Raw genomic sequence first — 19,480 nt, 5'->3', positions numbered from 1 at the left:
TATTCAGTGTTAAAAAAAAAAAAAAAAGTTGTATGGCTCTCACGGAAATACTTTTTAAAATATTTGGCTTGTATGGCTCTCTCAGCCAGAAAGGTTCCCAACCCCTGATGTAGACACATAGAATCATCATACTGCTGTGATTATATGCATCAAGTATTCATTCAAGGCCAAGGAAAAATATCGTAATGTATGGTAAATGGGTTGTACTTGTATAGCGCTTTTCTACCCCTTTTTAAGGAGCCCAAAGCGCTTTGACAGTATTTACACATTTTAGGCCATTCATGTATCGTATATCAGGATATGGCCTAAAAATATCGGGATATTAAAAAAAGGCAATATCGCCCAGCCCTAATTAGGATTGTTTGGGTTTTTTTGCGCAATAGAGTTCCAACAAAAAACCCTATCCAATACGGTTGTGACCATATCCTTTTTGTACAGAGCATCTTTTATCGGCTTTGCTCTTAGTTATTAATATTTATCGACTCGTAAATTAAACCGACCATTTTGTCCATCTGCCTGCAGGTTTGGAGGGGCTCTGCATCATGGCATAGCCAGAGAATGTTGTGTTCCCCCGCTGCTTCAAATGGTAAGTCCCTGCCTTTCTCAATTCTCTATGTGCCAATGTACCAATTACAGATTCCCTTTTTTGGGAGGAAACCCCTAACCTCCCCTGATCCAGTCCGGGACACAATCTGCTTTAAACCCACAATAGAGCCTTGTGTAAAAGCTTGCTATCATTTTAGAAAAGCTCTTTGGGTAGCATCTGTTCGTCAGTGTGAGAGGTTAGAGGCACTGACACCAGGGACAGAGGTTGGAGTAGTGAAAAGTTCCAAGATGAAAAGTTGTTGATGTGAACTTAAAGTTGTCTTTAATAGCTGAGATTGGAGATACAATAAGGGAGTAGGCGGAGGTGAAGAAAAGCTTGGAGGTGGGTGGGAAATGAAAGTGTATTTGGTGGCCATCCAGAATTGCTCAGCCCGGTCGCTGCCGCATGTGCCAGATGATGATGATGATGATGTGCTGATTCACTGCAGTGGTCCTGAAAAGGAGGAAGAGGTTACTGTGGGTGCAGCAGCAGCACTGCAGCTAGGATTACCCTCCTCACTTTGGATCCATCGTCCTGCCATTAGGGCCCACTCATGGTGTGAGTGGTGCAGGCAGGTTCTAGTTACAGACCAGTTGTGATGTCATCACCATCCAACCCTGAGTTGGGACTGGATAATAACTTCATAGTTCTCATCTTGCTGCGATGGAATCTTGTTGTGAATAAATTGTGTGTTGTTTGAATTGTCAGTCTTACCCCGCATGCATCATTTAGAGGTATTAAAGCCTGTCCATGGGAATACACAAACTCAATAGCTGGCTTCAGTGAATTGACATAACTGCGCTGAGAGGAAAAGGTCAGCTATATTGCACTGTATTGATCTTCAAGGCTTAGTAGCATAAAGAATTGCTTATTTTAATAAAAGTCTGCTTTTGTACAAAGTAGTTCTCGTTAGTACGTAGGTAACATTTGAACGGATACGGTACCAATTTACCGATACCTGAGAATCGATACCGGTACCAGATTTTGGTACTTTTGTGTTACACTGTTTGATTTTTTTTTTCTACTAAAAAGTTACTGTGTAATTTTCAAACGTTTTGGATTGTATCATTTAAAATAAACTAATATCGTATCTGAATTGTATCGGCAACATCACGTTATGATTCAAATAACATTTTTGTTACAAACGAATCATTACACCCCTAGTAATTTTCATTACTAAAGCAAGGCAAGGCAACTTTATTTGTATAACACTTTTCATACACAAGGCAGACTCAAAGTGCTTTACAGACAACAAAGTGAAATGAAAGAAAATAAAAGCAAAATTAAAATGCAGACAATAAAAATAAAAACAGTGCGGACGTTAAAAGTTAAAAGATTTAGCTGAAAGCTAAGGTGAACGTACAAGTTTTCAGTCTAATTTTAAAAGTAGTCAGAGTTGGGGAAACTCTTACATCTTCAGGAAGTTTATTCCAGCTATTTGTTGCGTAGTGACTGAATGATGCTCTCCCTTGATTTGAGTTTATCAATCAATCAATCAATCAATGTTTATTTATATAGCCCTAAATCACAAATTTCTCAAAGGACTGTACAAACCATTACGACTACAACATCCTCGGAAGAACCCACATAAGGGCAAGGAAAACTCACACCCAGTGGGCAGGGAGAATTCACATCCAGTGGGACGCCAGTGACAATGATGACTCTGAGAAACCTTGGAGAAGACCCCCCCTCTAAAGTAAAATGACCTCAAGATTTCGGGCTTTATTTGAGGTTTTCAGGGGCAGTGGTTGAAGGTGTTGGATGACTTTAAACCTTTATTTTTTAGTAGGCCGATTTTGTTACTGATTTGTTACCAAATCTGGAGTTGTTGAAATCGCCACGTAAAATTGCTAATGCTAATCAGTAGAATGTATATGGCAAAGGCAATTTAAATTAGCATTAAGCTAGTATATTTTGGAGAAGTACAGCCTGACTTAACATTCAAGGGTTTTCATCAGGCATACTTGCTTTATTTGCATTAGAAATTGTAACACTACCCAGAGAAGTTTGGCTGAGTCCAGTCTGAGTTTTGCTTGAGCGCTTGTTTCCTCGCCAAGTGTTCGAACCCGTGCTTATTCTGACATGACATCAACAAAGGTATTGAAAAATGGCACCGTTTCATGTTACCTGAATCGATACCTTTGCTGGTAGTAGTGACACAATTTGGTTGGTGCTTATAAAAGTACTGCATTTGGTAGTGCCCATCCTTTCTAGTCACATGTGTCACCACACTGTGACAACGCCCCCAGATTTCCTGAAATAATAAAATGCAACCTTTTTTGACATGCCAGGTTTTAAGGATACAGCCGTTGTAACTTACAGTATGTTGGATTCATCATGTGGGGGATCTCCAACTTTCATTGATATGAGAATTATGAGAATAAATTATCACTTATCAAAAAAAGAGGAGACACAACTACTTGTTTTGTTTACACGAATGACCAAATGTAATTGCACTTCATTTACAAAACCGTGCAGTGGTTAAATGAGTTATACTTGTATAGCGCCTTTCTACCTTCAAGGTACTCAAAGCGCTTTGACACTATTTCCACATTCATCCATTCACACACACACATTCACACTCTGATGGCGGGAGCTGCCATGCAAGGCCCTAACCACGACCCATCAGGAGCAAGGGTGAAATGTCTTGCTCAAGGACACAACAGACATGACCAGGTTGGTAGTAGGTGGGGATCGAACCAGGAACCCTCAGGTTGCTGGCATGGCCACTCTCCCAACCGCGCCACGCTGTTCCCACGGATGTCTTGTTGTGCTATTTTGTAGTAACTTATCTTTAAGTTATATTTTAATGTGAATTATCTTTTTAAATAGGAACAACCATATTTCCTTGAATTGCCGCAGGGCATATAGTATGCGCCTGCCTTGAATTACTGCCGGGTCAAACTCGCTTCCCAAAATATTTAGCGCATGCTTAGTATTACCGCCTGGTCAAACTTGTGACGTCACGACTGACACTTCCCCTGTCATCATTTTCAAAATGGAGGAGGCTGATTTCAATACCAGTAATTTGAAATCGCATAAAGGAAAGAAGATTAAGAGCTATTCAGTAGGATTTAAAGTCCAAGCTTACATCACACTCAAATTTTTACTGCATACCTTTGGTAAGTGCCGTAGTGAGAAGAGGTTTTAAAATAATTAGCGCATGCTTACTTTTACCGCATACCTTTGGTAAGCGCCGGAGTGAGAAGAGGTTTTAAATTAATTAGCGCCCCGGCGGCAATTCAAGGAAATACGATATTTCTGATTTAAACTGTAAGCCCTGCCTGCTTAAAGGGTAACTGTACTTTTTTGGAATGTTGCCCATCATTCACAATCTTTATTTAAAGGAGGCACACATGTTTTTTATGCAATATAAATATTAAATCAATGGTAATCACTCTACTCTACCTATAAAGCACTTTAAAAACATCCAAACACCTCCATCCAGGTTTTAAATACTCCCTGCAAGTATATATGTGATGTAGTAACAGGAACATTCATAATAAAATGTAAAGTTTACATATTTTGCTATTTTTAAGCATCACAACGTTGGCGTTTTACTTCGACTGCAGACTTTATGGGAGACAACAAACATAATAAGACATCACTTACTGTACAATGTCTGCTGTCACTGGGATACCAACTGTTAGGATGTTGACATACAACCTTTTAGATTAGAAATTACTCTTAATCCTCGCAAAAAAAGGTGGTTGGAAGCAAGCGTTTTGTCGTGTCTTTCTCCCCATTTTCGGGTCTAAAATATATGCCAAATTTGACCAACTTGTCGGTTTATGTCGTCATCCTTCCACTATCAAGATTAGAGGCATTATTTAAAATCTACAATAAAATTTCACACGCTCCAAGACGAGGAAGCATCTAACCCTCTGGTGATGTCAATGTTGCAGCACAAGCTAGTTAGCTCTCTGTGATCACGGCACTGCTTTCATTTTGTCTGCCTTAGCGCTTATAATAACAACATTACTGATACTTGGTTAATACTTAGGTCATAAAATGTAAATGGCGGTTTTTGGATGGTTATTTAGGATCAAGGTGTCTAATTACATTTATTTACGAGTTAGAATGCATTAAAAAGTATGTCTGTTATCTTGTCTCTCATAATGATTGTAAATTATAGGTTACATCTTAAAAAAGTGCAGTTCCCCTTTAAGAATAGAATATCATAAAAAAAATAACTGCCGCTTTAGTCCCATTGATTTAACATTTAGAGCTGCTGCTGTGCTGCCCTCTGTTGGCTGTCAAGCCACATTTGAATAATAACTGGACCATAAATCGTGGTAACATTTTTCTTACTGTGTCCTCCCTCCCAGAGGTGACAGTGGTGTATCAGAACGGGCTGCCAGTCATCTCGGTTAGTTTGCCATCCAGGCGAGAACGCTGTCAGTTCACTCTCAAGCCTCTCAGCGACTGTGTGGGAGTTTTCTTGCAACAACTCCAAGCAGAGGACAGAGGCATCGATCGGGTAGCCATTTACTCTACAGGTACACACACACACACACACACACACACACACTCCTCTAGTAGATTGCACACATCCTGTGCATGCAGTCAAGTGTATTTTAATGGTATAAAATGTCCCTGCTTCAGCAGCTTCAAATCAGAATATATAATCCCAGTGTATGCTTTCAAGTGAGCTCGCTCCGCTCCAATGCCTCATTACACAAGAACAATCTTCACTTTTAGTGTGCAAGTGCTTCTGCTTCCCCCTCTGCTGATAATCGCAGTGAAACGAGGCCTACGGTCAAGAGAGCTGCAAGCCATATGAAGTGGTTAACCAGCCTTTCACTTTTACACCCTTTTTTTCTTGTGCAGATGGAGCCAGGGTTGCCTCCTCCACAGGTATAGACATCCTCCTATTGGATGATTTCAAGCTGGTCATCAACGACACCACGCATCTCGTGCGGCCACCGAGGAGAGGTGAGGGACGGTCTTTGTCACGGGGTGTGTCGTCATGTACACGTCTGACTTTGATTGACATGTGTCCATGCCGCAGAGTTGCTGCCTCACGAGGAGACAGAACGGCTGAACGACGTGAAGTTCCTGGTGCAGCAGCTCTACACCACCCTGCGCATCGAGGAGCACCAACTCACCAAAGAGCGTGAGCTGATTGGACGACTGGAAGACCTCAACGCTCAGCTCCGCCCCCTTGAGAAGGTCTGATGACCTTTGCATGTTAAAGGCCTACTGAAATTTGATTTTTTTTTTAAACGGGGATAGCAGGTCCATTCTATGTGTCATACTTGATCATTTTGCGATATTGCCATATTTTTGCTGAAAGGATTTAGTAGAGAACATTCACGATAAAGTTCGCAACTGGAGAAAAGCCCTGCCTCTACCGGAAGTCGCAGACGATGACGTCACATGTTTGATGGCTCCTCACATATTCACATTGATTTTAATGGGAGCCTCCAACAAAAACAGCTATTCGGACCGAAAAAACGACAATTTCCCCATTAATTTGAGCGAGGATGAAAGATTTGTGTTTGAGGATATTGATAGCGACGGACTAGAAAAAAGAAGAAAAAAAAAGTTTTAAAAAAAACGCGATTGCAATCGCGTTGCATTGAGACGGATTCATATGTTTTTAGAGACATTTTCTAGGATAATTCTGGGAAATCCCTTATCTTTCTATTGTGTTGCTAGTGTTTTAGTGAGTTTAACAGTACCTGATTGTCAGAAGTGTACGTCCACGGCCGGGTGTTGACGCGCAGTATCTCGGGGAAGTCGACGGCAGCTGTACGGGAGGAACACGCTTAGCTGATATCCTGTAAGAGGCGACTTTTTAACCACAATTTTCTCACCGAAACCTGCTAGTTGGCATTCGGTCAGGATCCATGTCCGCTGTGATCCATACTAAAATTTCACCTCCGTGAATTTTAAACAAGGAATCACCGTGTGTTTGTGTGGCTAAAGGCTAAAGCTTCCCAACTCCGTCTTTCTACTTTGACTTCTCCAATATTAATTGAACAAATTGCAAAATATTCAGCAACACAGATGTCCAAAATACTGTATAATTATGCCATTAAAGCAGACGACTTTTAGCTGTGTGTGTGTGCAGCGCTCATATTCATAACAGCCTGTGACGACACGTGTACACGTCATCATTACGCGACGTTTTCAAGAAAAAAGTCCCTGGAAATTTAAAATTGTAATTTAGCTAACTAAAAAGGCCGTATTGGCATGTGTTGCAATGTTAATATTTCATCATTGATATATAAACTATCAGACTGCGTGGTGGGTAGTAGTGGGTTTCAGTAGGCCTTTAATAAACAATTGTAATTCAATGCTTTGTACTAGGGATGTTCTGAGCAGGATTTTATGCTGCCAATTCCGATACTGATACTCTTTTATTACATATAATTGTTTGTGCAAGGAATGTTTGTTTGCGAAGTATAAAAATTATGCTTTTTAATGAAAGAAACTGCCGTCCACTAGATGACGCGGTAGCAATTTTGCCGGCAAGCAAGAGGTACACAGTAAAGCGTGGCTGCGGCTCCTCCCCTTCGACCCTAATAAATGTAAAACCCGACATTGTACAGCTTTTGCTTCTAACACATCATTTTTTGGCACCCTCATTGCCCCAAAATTTAGAAAAGGGAATGCAGTGTGTAACTCAAATGCAGTGTGTAACTCAAATGCAGTGTGTAACTCAACCCTCCCAAAAGAAACAACACCATTTTTTTTTTTCAAAAAATTTTCAAGTACTGTATTTTTCGGATTATAAATCGCTCCGAAGTATTCGTCGCACGGACCGAAAATGCATAAGAAGAAGGAAAAAAACATATGTACATCGCATTGGAGTATAAGACGCATTTTTGGGGGAAATGTATTTGATAAAATCCAACACCAAGAATAGACATTTAAAAGGCAATTTAAAATAAATAAAGAATAGTGAACAACTGGCTGAATAAGTGTACGTTATATGACGCATAAATAACCAACTGAGAAGGTGCCTGGTATGTTAACGTAACATATTATGGTAAGAGTCATTCAAATAACTATAACATATAGAACATGCGATACGTTTACCAAACAATCTGTCACTCCTAATCAATAAATCTGATGAAATCCTCTTTCTCGATGTCGCTTCTACACAACTCTGCCAACTCCAAAGGTATGCGCCGCTTCCTCTTGTCGTTTTCTGCTGCATATTTCACTACGTCCAGCTTGTAATCTGCAGTACATGATTTCCTTTTCAGTGCCATTTTTGTTCAGTCCTTCTCAGTTTTTAAAGTTACCGCCAACGATTAAATGATCCATTTTAATAGCTACAGCAGTAGCATATAGCAGTTAACATTCCATGACCCACAATGCACTTCTGCCATGACCCTCCCCCGCCGAATTCTTATTGGTTGACGTGTATGCGACGATTGCTGACATTTTCTTCGTCTCTTCCGCGAATGAGAAAAATAATATTATTTGATATTTTAAGGTAATGTGTTAATAATTTCACACATAAGTCGCTCGGAGTATATGTCGCACCCCCGGCCAAACTACGAAAAAAACTGCGACTTATAGTCCGAAAAATACGGTAACTTGAATTGTTCTGTCAAAGGGATTTTTTTGTGATGTGTACATTTTCATAATGTTTTTTGCTCAAAGAACATAGTCTAAAGTTGTCTTTATTTTTAAGTTATCATGACATGATTTTACCTGTCCAGCCCACTTGGGAATAGAGTTTCCTCCATGTGGCCTCTGAGCTAAAATGAGCTTGACGCCCCTGCTGTAATTGAAAAAAAACAGTACCACTGTTTTGTTTTTTTAATGGCAAAATCTACGGCTGTTGTTTTCACAATGTTTTAGTATAAAGGGAAAAAAAAGTTTTCAACGTAAAATCTTTTGCAATTTTTACAGTTTACAATTCGGCGGATAACTTGCTCTTAGATCATGAGTCAAGCAGATATTTACGTTTTTATATTTATTTCAACAAAATAAATGTTTGAAATGTATGATAATATGATATTTGTTGCATTATTAGATCGTATTAAAAGTGTTTTATATTTGTTACATTATTTGATAGTATAAAAAAATCCTGGGGCGGCATCGCTCGGTTGGTAGAGTGGCCGTGTCAGTAACTTGAGGGTTGCGGGTTCGATTCCCGCTTGTACCATCCTAGTTACTGCCGTTGTGTCCTTGGGCAAGACACTTTACCCACCTGCTCCCAGTGCCACCCACACTGGTTTAAATTTAACTTAGATATTGGGTGTCACTATGTAAAAGCGCTTTGAGTCACTTGAGAAAAGCGCTATATAAATATAATTCACTTCACTGTCAAAATGGAAATATTTAATTAATAAATTTAGTTTAAAAAAAAGATATGGTACTTCATTGATGCACATTATTTCCAGGTTTTTGCGGTTCACATTAAATGATGTGGCGGACTAGATCTGACCCCCGGGTCTTGAGTTTGACACCTGTACTCAAGACTTTTATTTATCTCAAAAAAAGAAAGACTAGATTTTTTTTGTTGGTAACAAAAAAATATTGTCGGAACTTACACCACATTACATATCTTTTCACTTATCTTTTCATGTCTTGTAAACTATTTGATTGTTTATAATCCTTCTTTTCCAGGGAGGCATATTCTAATTGTCTTCTGTTTAAAATGCCTGCACAAATGAGCTGATTAATGATCCCCGTTGTTCTTTAAAGGCTCTCAAGTGTTATCGAATGATTCCAGTAAAGCTGCTAAATTTAGCCTCAAGTAGTAGCCCTTAAAATTCATTGTATTTATGTTTTTTTAATGCAAGTGTATTGATCTCCTCACTTTAATTCTCACTAAATGTTTATCTTCCCCCCTACCGTTTGCTTCGTATGTAGGTGAGGCAGGAGCTGAGTAGGAAGGCGGAGCGGCGCACCACCTGGGTGCTATGGGGGGGCATGGCGTACATGGCCACCCAGTTCGGCATCCTGGCCAGACTGACCTGGTGGGAGTACTCTTGGGATATCATGGAACCCGTCACCTACTTCATCACATACGGCACAGCCATGGCCATGTATGCCTATTTTGTGCTCACACGCCAGGTAAGAAAGAAGATGTATCAAATATAGTCTTGCAGATTGGAGAAAAGCGGGAAGGGGGACTGTGTTAAAATGAAAGAGAAGGGTTTCTCATCCAGAGGACATAAGGGGTCACTAAATGATTTGATGAGCAGCAAAATGATATAAATTGTCTTTGGCCTATGCAGTCACCCCAATTACATTCTATTTGGATGCTCTCTGTCTGTGGTCCCCGCCATCAGCATCAACATAACATCATCTGGAAGAATGACATAAATGCTTCGGTTATAGTTTTAGGGTTGTCCTCTAAAGATTTTAGTTCTTTTTTACACACCATTAACAAGCTGCATTATAATGATGAACAGGAAACTACAAATGCAGCCAAATCTAAACACAAATACTAAATCCTACTACAAAACAAACATAGCAGACATTTTTGTGTTAAAAAACAAATTTTAATCATTTTTTAAATGCAATATTTTGCAGTCATTTTAAAACATACATTAGATAATGTCACTTATGTTTCGTCACCTAATAACACATTAATCAGAGATAACATTCCTTCTGATTCTTGTCATCCCGCCAAAAGCACGAGCAACTTCCCATCTCAATAATGAGACCACAATGCTGCTTAGTTACTGATTAGTGTCCATTTTAATAGGAGCAGACTTTTTATTGTACTTAATGATACCATCTTCATCCTTAACGATGGTTACCTTATTGAAATATGAGACAATTATTATGTAATCAAAAAGTGAAGCCATCCTTCCCTGAACATGCCTTTTCTTGTTCTGGTATGAATAGTTGGGGCATTGGCACCAGCTTTTAGACTACATCTGCTTTTTTTCTAAAGTCCATGAGCATGATAAGGCCTGCTCAGATGTTTATGCTCAAAGACTAGATAGGATAGCTCAATTAATCAATCAATCAAAGTTTATTTATACGGCCCTTAATCACAAGTGTCTCAAAGGGTTGCAGAAGCCACAACATCCCATATCAGGGTAAGAAAACACTCAACCATGCTTGACGGTAGGGTGGTGTTCCTGGGATTAAAGGCCTCAGCTTTTCTCCTCCAAACAGCTCAATTTTTGTTTCATCTGACCACAGAACTTTCCTCCAGAAGGGCTTATCTTTGTCCATGTGATGGAGTTTACAGATCCTATCTAAAGCTGTCCTATCTAGTCTTTGAACTGATAAAGCATGCTCAGATGTTCACATGCAAAGACTAGATAGAACAGCTTATGAGTAGACTAGATATGACAGCCCTGGACAGGGTAACGTTCTGCCCTAAGTGGAAAAGTTTGACACGATGTCAGTTCAACTTTAGGGGTGTCAAACTAATTTTAGATCGGGGGCCACATGGAGAAAAAATCTACTCCCAAGTGGGCCCGACTGGTAAAATCACGGCCCGATAACTTAAAAATAAAGACAACTTCCGATTCCTTTCTTTGTTTAAAAATAGAACAAGTATATTCGGAAATTATACAAATCATAATGTTGTTGGTTTTTTACACTAACATGTTGCAGTGAATAGTATTCTACCTTTATTTGTCGTTATTTATATTTTCTGAATAAATTATATGATAATTTTCACCAGTCAAGTTATTGGTGTTCATTTTCAATCTATCAAGATAAAAAAAAAATATCAAAATCAAATTACAGGATTTTTTTTATGTGGTTTGATCATTTTCCTCGACTGAAATAATAACATCATGTGGTTTATTTTATACATATGTAGCATCATGAATTGATTAACGTGGACCCCGACTTAATCAAGTTGAAAAACTTATTCGGGTGTTGCTCCTTTGTCCCACACGCCATTAGACTGTACAATTCCTCTCTGGGGTGAAGGGGGGTACTAAAATGACAGGGGATGCAAAACATTAACAGTGCAATACTTTTTCATAACATGGTCACTACTCCCTCGTTTCTCTTGTTATATACTTAATTTACTGTTATATTTTTATTCTCATTGTTGCTTTTTTTGTTATTGTTATTGTAATGTTTTTCTCTTTTGTTTCCATTCATACCCCCTTTATTTACTTTTTACTTTTTAAATTCAATCTCAATTCTGTACACTGCTGCTGGAATTGTAATTTTCCTGAAGGAATGAATAAATTACTATATATATATATATATATATATATATATATATATATATATATATATATAAACCGTATTTTTCGGATTATAATCATAATAGAATCGGATTATAATCATAATAGAATCAATAAATTACTATCTATCTATCTATCTATCTATCTATCTATCTATATATATATATATATATATATATATATATAAACCGTATTTTTCGGATTATAATCATAATAGAATCGGATTATAATCATAATAGAATCAATAAATTACTATCTATCTATCCATCTATATATATATATATGTATATATATATATATATATATATATATATATATATATATATATATATAAACCGTATTTTTCTGATTATAAATCGCTCCGGACTATACGTCGCACCGGCCCAAAATGCATAATAATGAAGGAAAAAATCATATATATGTTGCACTGGAGTATAAATCGCATTTTTGGGGGGAATTTATTTGATAAAATCCAACACAAAGAATAGACATTTGAAAGGCAATTTAAAATAAATAAAGAATAGTGAACAACAGGCTGAATAATTGTACGTTATATGACGCATAAATAACCAACTGAGAAGGTGCCTGGTATGTTAACGTAACATATTATGGTAAGAGTCATTCAAATAACTATAACATATAGAACATGCTATACGTTTACCAAACAATCTGTCACTCCTAATCGCTAAATCTGATGAAATCTTCTTCCTCGACGTCGCTTCTAAACAACTCTGCCAACTCCAAAGGTATGCGCCGCTTCCTCTTGTCGTTTTCTGCTGCATATTTCACTACGTCCAGCTTGTAATCAGCAGTACATGATTTCCTTTTCGGTGCCATTTTTGTTCAGCCCTTCTCAGTTTTTACAAGTTACCGCCAACGATGAAATTATCCATTTTAATAGCTACGGCAGTAGCATATAGCATATAGCAGTTCATTTTCCATGACCCACAATGCACTTCTGCCATGACCCTCCCCCGCCAACTTGTTATTGGTTGACGTGTATGTGACGATTCCTGACATTTTCTTTGTCTCTTCCGCGAATTAGATAAATAATATTATTTGATATTGTGTAATCTGCAGTACATGATTTCCTTTTCGGTGCCATTTTTGTTCAGCCCTTCTCAGTTTTTATAAGTTTCCGCCAACGATGAAATGATCCATTCTAATAGCTACGGCAGTAGCATATAGCAGTTAGCGTTCCTTGACCCACAATGCACTTCTGCCATGACCCTCCCCCGCCGAATTCTTAATGGTTGACGTGTGTGTGACGATTGCTGACATTTTCTTTGTCTCTTCCGCGAGTGAGATAAATAATATTATTTGATATTTTACAATAATGTGTTAATCATTTCACAGATAAGTCGCTCCGGAGTATATGTCGCAAACCATGAAAAAAACTGCGACTTATAGTCCGAAAAATACGGTATTGGTCAATTGTACGGAATATGTACCGTACTGTGCAATCTACTAATAAAAGTTTCAATCAATCAATCAATCATCTACAAAGATAAAAAAAATTGCTATTGCGACATCCAGTGGACACATTTAGAACAGCAGTTTCATTCATTCAAAACTTTCCGGTTAATCTTTATACTTGGCAAAACTTGGATAAAACCTGTTCGCGGGCCCTTGTGCTGCACGTTTGATACCCCTGGTTCAAACCATCGATAGAACTGTCATGTGACCTGCCAAAGAAGGCCTGCCAAGTAAATCTCTCTCTAACCCGCAGGAGTACTTGTACCCCGATGCCAGAGACCGCCAGTATCTGCTCTTCCTCCACAAGGGGGTGAAAAGGACACGCTTTGACATTGAGAAGTACAACAAGCTGAAAGATGACATCTCTGAGGTACAATGGCCGGCAGCATGTCTCTGTCAAATAAATCTCGCATTTACAACACCTAATAGATCTCACTTCTTCCCCGTCCGTCAGGTGGAATTGGATCTGAAGCGTCTTAGGGACCCGCTTCAGCTTCAGCTCCCAGTTCAACAGCTCAATAGTGGAAAAGATTGATGGAAGGAGTAACTTCCCTCTCCTCCCAGCGTCCCCTTTTTCTACCCTTCTCCAACCCCATCCGTCTCCCCTCCCCCTTGCCTTACACCCAAACTACACAGCAGTCCCGCATCGTCCTCTTCGGAGTGGGACTTTTGCCCTCTTTTCTTTTCCCTGACTGAACCAACTGTTGGGAATTGCAATCGAAAATCACAAGAGCTGAAAACAAAAACAAACAAAAAAATTACGAATGGCAACGCTACTCTCTGATTGGACAACCTGCAGTGAAGCTGAAGGGCAAACAGGAAGTACTACCTTGACACTCCAGGAGAGAGCATATGCAAAGGGGACGCCATTGCTGTGTGTGTGTGTGTGTGTGTGACCTGCAGGCGACACCCAACCTTTGTGAGTGTGAGTTAACACACACACACACTTGTTGGGAGCATCCATCCCAAATATTAAAGTTTACAAACAAGTCTTGGCTCCCCCCCTCCTCCGGCTTTGGCTCAAAGAGGGCGTCATCTTCCTGTGGCTGAACGCTGCTGCCTCGCCACACTTTGGCCACGCCTCCTCTTCAGTCTGACGGACAGCCGTCCTTCCCCACGTGACCTTTTTCGACAGGAGTCCGCCTCGCAGCCACATCTCCTCCTGCGGCAAGTATGAGAGATATTCTATCGACAACAACATCACTGTGTGTTCTTTTATTCCAAAAAAGGAAAAATTGAAAAAAAAATATTTTGGCACTTTTTATTTTGAAAGCCATAGTATATTTGTTATGAAGTAAATATAAAGCTATATGTATACAATCAAATAAACGGATGACCAGAAGCTAGTTGTTTACCAGTGGGGGGAGGAACATCATGTGAAGGATCCATCACTTTGTCATGTACTGTACATACATTCAATACATCATATTAAGTTCCACAATAACACATTTCTATTTGCCTGCATACAAATTAAGGGACATTTTTGTTCGGATTTTCTCTCAAAAAGGACTTTTCTCCCCCCCGCTGTCGTTGTGCCGCCTCCCTGCTCCCTCCGTGGCGAGGCAGGCTAGACTGCATGCTGTGGTTGTACGCCCTCAGTAGAAATTGTGAGTGTTAGGAGCGTTTCGAGGCATTTTCTACTCAATTGGACACTTCTTTGACTCGTATAGCTTGTAGTGTGAGGCAGTCACATCCCCTGATTGGTGAAAGGAGCCAAATTGTTATTATGTCTATTTAGGACACATTTTTCATGTGTTTTTTTTTTTTTTTTTTTTCCTGTAAGTGAGGGTTGATGGCCCTCTCTCTGACTCTTTGGTCAATGCCTCTGCAAAATACAAAGGAGTATTAGGGCTGCACTGAAAAACAGAACAAAGTCATATTTTAACAACAACCAAGAATTTACTTTGCTGGAAAATCAAGTGTTCATAGAATGAGGAAAGTCTTTTTTCCACATTTTATTTACATAAGAGTTGTTGAGGAAAAAAAGTAATAGTAAAATAGTCATACTGTAAAAACAATAAAAATAATTCTGCATGGGAAAAGTAGCAATTTTGTGTTAATAAATTCTTATAAGGGGGAAAATAATTTTTTCCACATTGTATCAATCAATATATTTACATTTTATGAATATAAGTTTTGCAGAAAAGGTGGCTTGAGAAAAAGACAAAGTTGTAATATTTCCAGAATAGTCATACTTTGAAGGACAACAAAAGTCATTCTGTAGGACAACAAATATTAGGAGGAAATAGTGATAAGTTTGCGTTAATAAATTGTTACATTGTAAGGACGAAATTATTTTCTTCCCCATATTTTATGAACATAATATTTCCAATTTTACAAAAAATAATGATTGGAACGGGGGTGGGGAATTATATTTCAAGAATACTGTAAAGAAAATTAAAGTCATTTTGCAACTAGTATGAGGAAAAGGTAGTCATTTTGCATTAATAAATTGTGTTCTGGGGATAAAAGTTTTTTCCTCCCAACATTTATTGAGATTAACACTACAAAGGAAAAAAAAGTTGTTTGAGGCAAAACAAGGTCATAATATTTCCGGGATGGTGCTACCGTTAGAACAAAAGTAAATTTTGCCGGGATAAAATATAGTGAGGAAAAAGTTTTGATTTTGTATAAATGTATACATCATGAGAAATAAACAAATAGAGTTACAATTTTCGGGAAAAAGTGGTTAAGTGAGAGAAAAAAAAGTTGTAATACTTAAAAATAAATGAATCCCATAGGGAAACAAAAGTATTTTTGAAGGAAATAAAACATATTAGGGACATGTAATAAGATTGCGTTAATAAATTGTTTAAAAAAAAAGATAATGTCTTGTAATATTTTGAAAATAAAGTCAGAAAAGTACTGTAATTTTGCTGTGAAAGATATTATAAAAAATATTTATATGGAAATAGACCAATTCAAATTTGGTCCTGATATGAAAAGAGAGTTTTTAGGACAGATATTTAAAAAAAAAAGTTGTAACTTGTGAGAACGAAGGTACGTTGCTAAATTTGTATTAATAAGGATCATATGACCCAAATTAACCATATAACAATATTTTCATTATTACATGTCAAGTCTGTGGTGCGGAAATTTCGGCATTCCTCTAAATAACATTTTATGGCAGGATTACACATTAATCGTCCAAAAAATGTTTTCCTCACAATATTACATTTTCACAATTTTACTTATTTCCTTTTTGGGTTACTTGTTTTTTCTTCTCAGTGTGTCCCTAATGCCCTTTCCACAAAAAGGTTTAAACACACTTTTCTGTGCGCGTTGGCTCCATCCTACTATTAGATATTTTGCGTTGAACAAGACTTCCTATTAGAGTGCATGCATTTCGGGATCTAATCAAGGTTAACTGTGCGGATCTTGCAGCAGGAATCGGTCTCATGCGTTCAGAGTGTGTGCGTGCGTTGTCTTTTGGGATGCTGGGGAAGAAGGATTTGAACTGTTGACAAGGAAGCAGTCAAAAGGTCATTATAGCCATGAGACCATCATTAAAGACTGTTATATTTGGAGTCTATCTTTTTGCTACTTGTCAATAGTGATTAACGTGTCTTCTACTATCATCCCAATGACTACCAACTTTTGTTACTGAAAATACAGGAATGTATTTTACAAACACTCCCTGTGAATCTCGCCGTCAATCATTTATTTCCCTTTGCCCTCCCTTCATGTGTTTTAAACATCTAAATACATCAAATATAGACCTTTATTATAACGAGGGTGTTGCATGAATGTATGTTAACATGGGAAATAATGTAAAATAAAAACAAGATTTATAGAAATTAAAAGACAAAAAGAGGCGATTTAAGGATGTTTGTTGTTTTGGGCAGTAGACAGGGCTGCGTGTTTTAAATAAAGACACGAGCCAAACTTGATGCTCATTAACCATCCAGCTCGTCATCACCTCAACTTCTGTTCATTTTCTTCTCACTCTCACTCCGCTTCCATGCATTTCTGCTCCTGTGATTCCAATCCATCCTCAGTGCAGCACTGAAGAGGCTCTTAAAGAGTCTCTGCTGACCTTACGCACTAACGTCCTGCTTCTGACCCAAAAGGAAAAAAAAGGCAGGTGCCCCGCGTTAGCTTTCATGTTTTGAATGCGTGTTTTTTGAAATTCTGGTGTGCACTTATAATGAAATATGTTTAAAAGAGTGAAGCATATGTACGCCATACTTTTTTTTTTTCTTCTTTTTTTTTTTTAAGTTTCTGTTGACATGATGCTGTAATATTGGCAACAACAAAATAGAATGTGTAAAATGCTGTATCATTTATGAAATATGTATAAAAGAGAAATGTAATTCAATTATCAATAAAATCCTTATCCAGGTTTTGGAGCTAGTGGTCCGCCTTTGAATTTTGTCAAAGACCTTGACTGTTTTTAGCTGACTTTTTGCAGGACATCCTGCTGCAAAAAACACTACCTGAGGGGGGTTTTGTCCCCACCCCCATTCCCCAACACTGACCTCTACATATCATCCTTTTTGAAAATAATTCCTGTGAACGACTCTGCCTGTCGCTTGGGTTCCATGGACCACTCAGGAAGGACATGATCGCTTGAACAGGTTTGACTCTCGTTTAATTTGTAGTAAGATTTCTTGCCGGGTTGGATCGCTTTTCAGCCGCAGTGGTCGTTGTCCTCGTCTGCTGTTTGTTTTTGCTGCTGCCGCTCTTCGTCCGTTGTTGGGGCATTGACACCAGCTTTTAGACTACATCTGCTTTTTTTTAAAGTCCATGAGCATGATAAGGCCTGCCCAGATGTTTATGCTCAAAGACTAGATAGGATAGCTCAATTAATCAATTAATCAAAGTTTATTTATATAGCCCTTAATCACAAGTGTCTCAAAGGGTTGCACAAGCCACAACGACATCCTCAGCTCAGTTCCCATATCAGGGCAAGAAAACACCCAACCATGCTTGACGGTAGGGTGGTGTTCCTGGGATTAAACGCCTCACCTTTTCTCCTCCAAACGTATTGATGGGTCTTGTGGCCAAACAGCTCAATTTTTGTTTCATCTGACCACAGAACTATCCTCCAGAAGGGCTTATCTTTGTCCATGTAATGGACTTTACAGATCCAGTCTAAAGCTGTCCTATCTAGTCTTTGAACTGGTGAAGCATGCTCAGATGTTCACACGCAAAGACCAGATAGGACAGCTTATGACTAGACTAGATATGATAGCCCTGGACAGGGTAACGTTTTGAAAATAATTCCTGTGAACGACTCTCCCTGTCGCTCGGGTTCCATGGACCACTCAGGAAGGACATGGCCGCTTGAACAGGTTTGACTCGTTTATTTTGTAGTAAGATGTCTTGCCGGGTTGGATCGCTTTTCAGCCGCAGTCGTCGTTGTCCTCGTCTGCTGTTTGTTTTCGCTGCTGCCGCTCTTCATCCGTCGTTGCAGACTCTCCAACTCCTTCTGCCCCGATCTCTCCTTTTATGCAGCATAAGGAGAAATGTTAATTGTTTCCCGGTGTGCGAGCCATGCACTTGATCTCGCTCGTAGGGTCGCTTCCGGCACGCCCCACCTCTCCGCTCAGCCGCATTCTCCGCCTCCTTGCCGGCATTTTGGGCAGGGCTCCAGCGTGCCCTGCCCCGCTGCTTGTTCGCTGGCTCCGCCGCTCTACAATTCCTTTAAAAAGCCTAGGGACTGATGCTAGCCTGGGCGTTAGCCGAGGGACTGATGCTAGCTCGGGCGCTAGCCTGGGGACTGATGGCTGGGGCTGGAAAAAGCGGAAGATAGGTGGGATATCTCTGGCAGGGGCTAGCCTGGTTGGTTGCAGCTGCGGCACCGACTTCAGCTTCCCTCCTCGTCTCTGGCTCCGATGACGTCGTCTGAGGCGTAGGGGAATAGGCGGACGTCATCGGCAGCGTGGAAGCGGCAGACGTTATCGGCGGCGTGTCTGGGTGCGCTGTCAGCGGGCCCTCTGGGTGGAACCACAGCGGAGGAAGATGGAGACCGCATGTACCACAACACGCGTCATTTTATGTGGTCTGTTAAGTCATTTATGTGGCCTGCCATTTGTTTTTAACATGATTCACTAAATAATTGTCAGTGGCCCCCCAATGTCTTTTATATGGCCTGCGAAAGGATAGAAATTTCAAAAAAAAACTTTCCGGCTAAATGTATTTGTTCTTTCAATGTTGACAGAAAAACGTTGCGCATGCAATTGCATATATTCTACTCTTAAATATTGTCTGATGTTCCAAATATTTTTTTTGTTATCAAAAATAAACACTGTTTGTCATCTAGACCTAGGATTTCAAAATA

The 19,480-nt window shown here is 39.2% G+C and overlaps 1 protein-coding gene across 2 annotated transcripts in view; it reads left to right on the top strand.

The window, feature by feature from the left end:
- Positions 1-17,546, top strand: part of mcu (mitochondrial calcium uniporter) — a 159,510-nt gene extending 141,964 nt beyond the window's left edge. For both annotated transcript variants that reach the window (XM_061910494.1, XM_061910493.1), the window contains exons 3-9: positions 523-586; positions 4,915-5,085; positions 5,417-5,521; positions 5,598-5,758; positions 9,425-9,628; positions 13,451-13,567; positions 13,652-17,546. In XM_061910494.1, coding sequence (XP_061766478.1) covers positions 523-586; positions 4,915-5,085; positions 5,417-5,521; positions 5,598-5,758; positions 9,425-9,628; positions 13,451-13,567; positions 13,652-13,732 — 903 coding nt within the window. In that variant the 3' untranslated portion in view covers positions 13,733-17,546. The remainder of the gene's footprint in view (positions 1-522; positions 587-4,914; positions 5,086-5,416; positions 5,522-5,597; positions 5,759-9,424; positions 9,629-13,450; positions 13,568-13,651) is intronic.
- Positions 17,547-19,480: the final 1,934 nt, after the last annotated feature.

This window comes from Nerophis ophidion, linkage group LG09, assembly GCF_033978795.1.
Source record: "Nerophis ophidion isolate RoL-2023_Sa linkage group LG09, RoL_Noph_v1.0, whole genome shotgun sequence".
In the NCBI taxonomy this organism is placed as follows: domain Eukaryota; kingdom Metazoa; phylum Chordata; class Actinopteri; order Syngnathiformes; family Syngnathidae; genus Nerophis; species Nerophis ophidion.
This window is presented reverse-complemented; position numbering and strand designations above follow the sequence as displayed.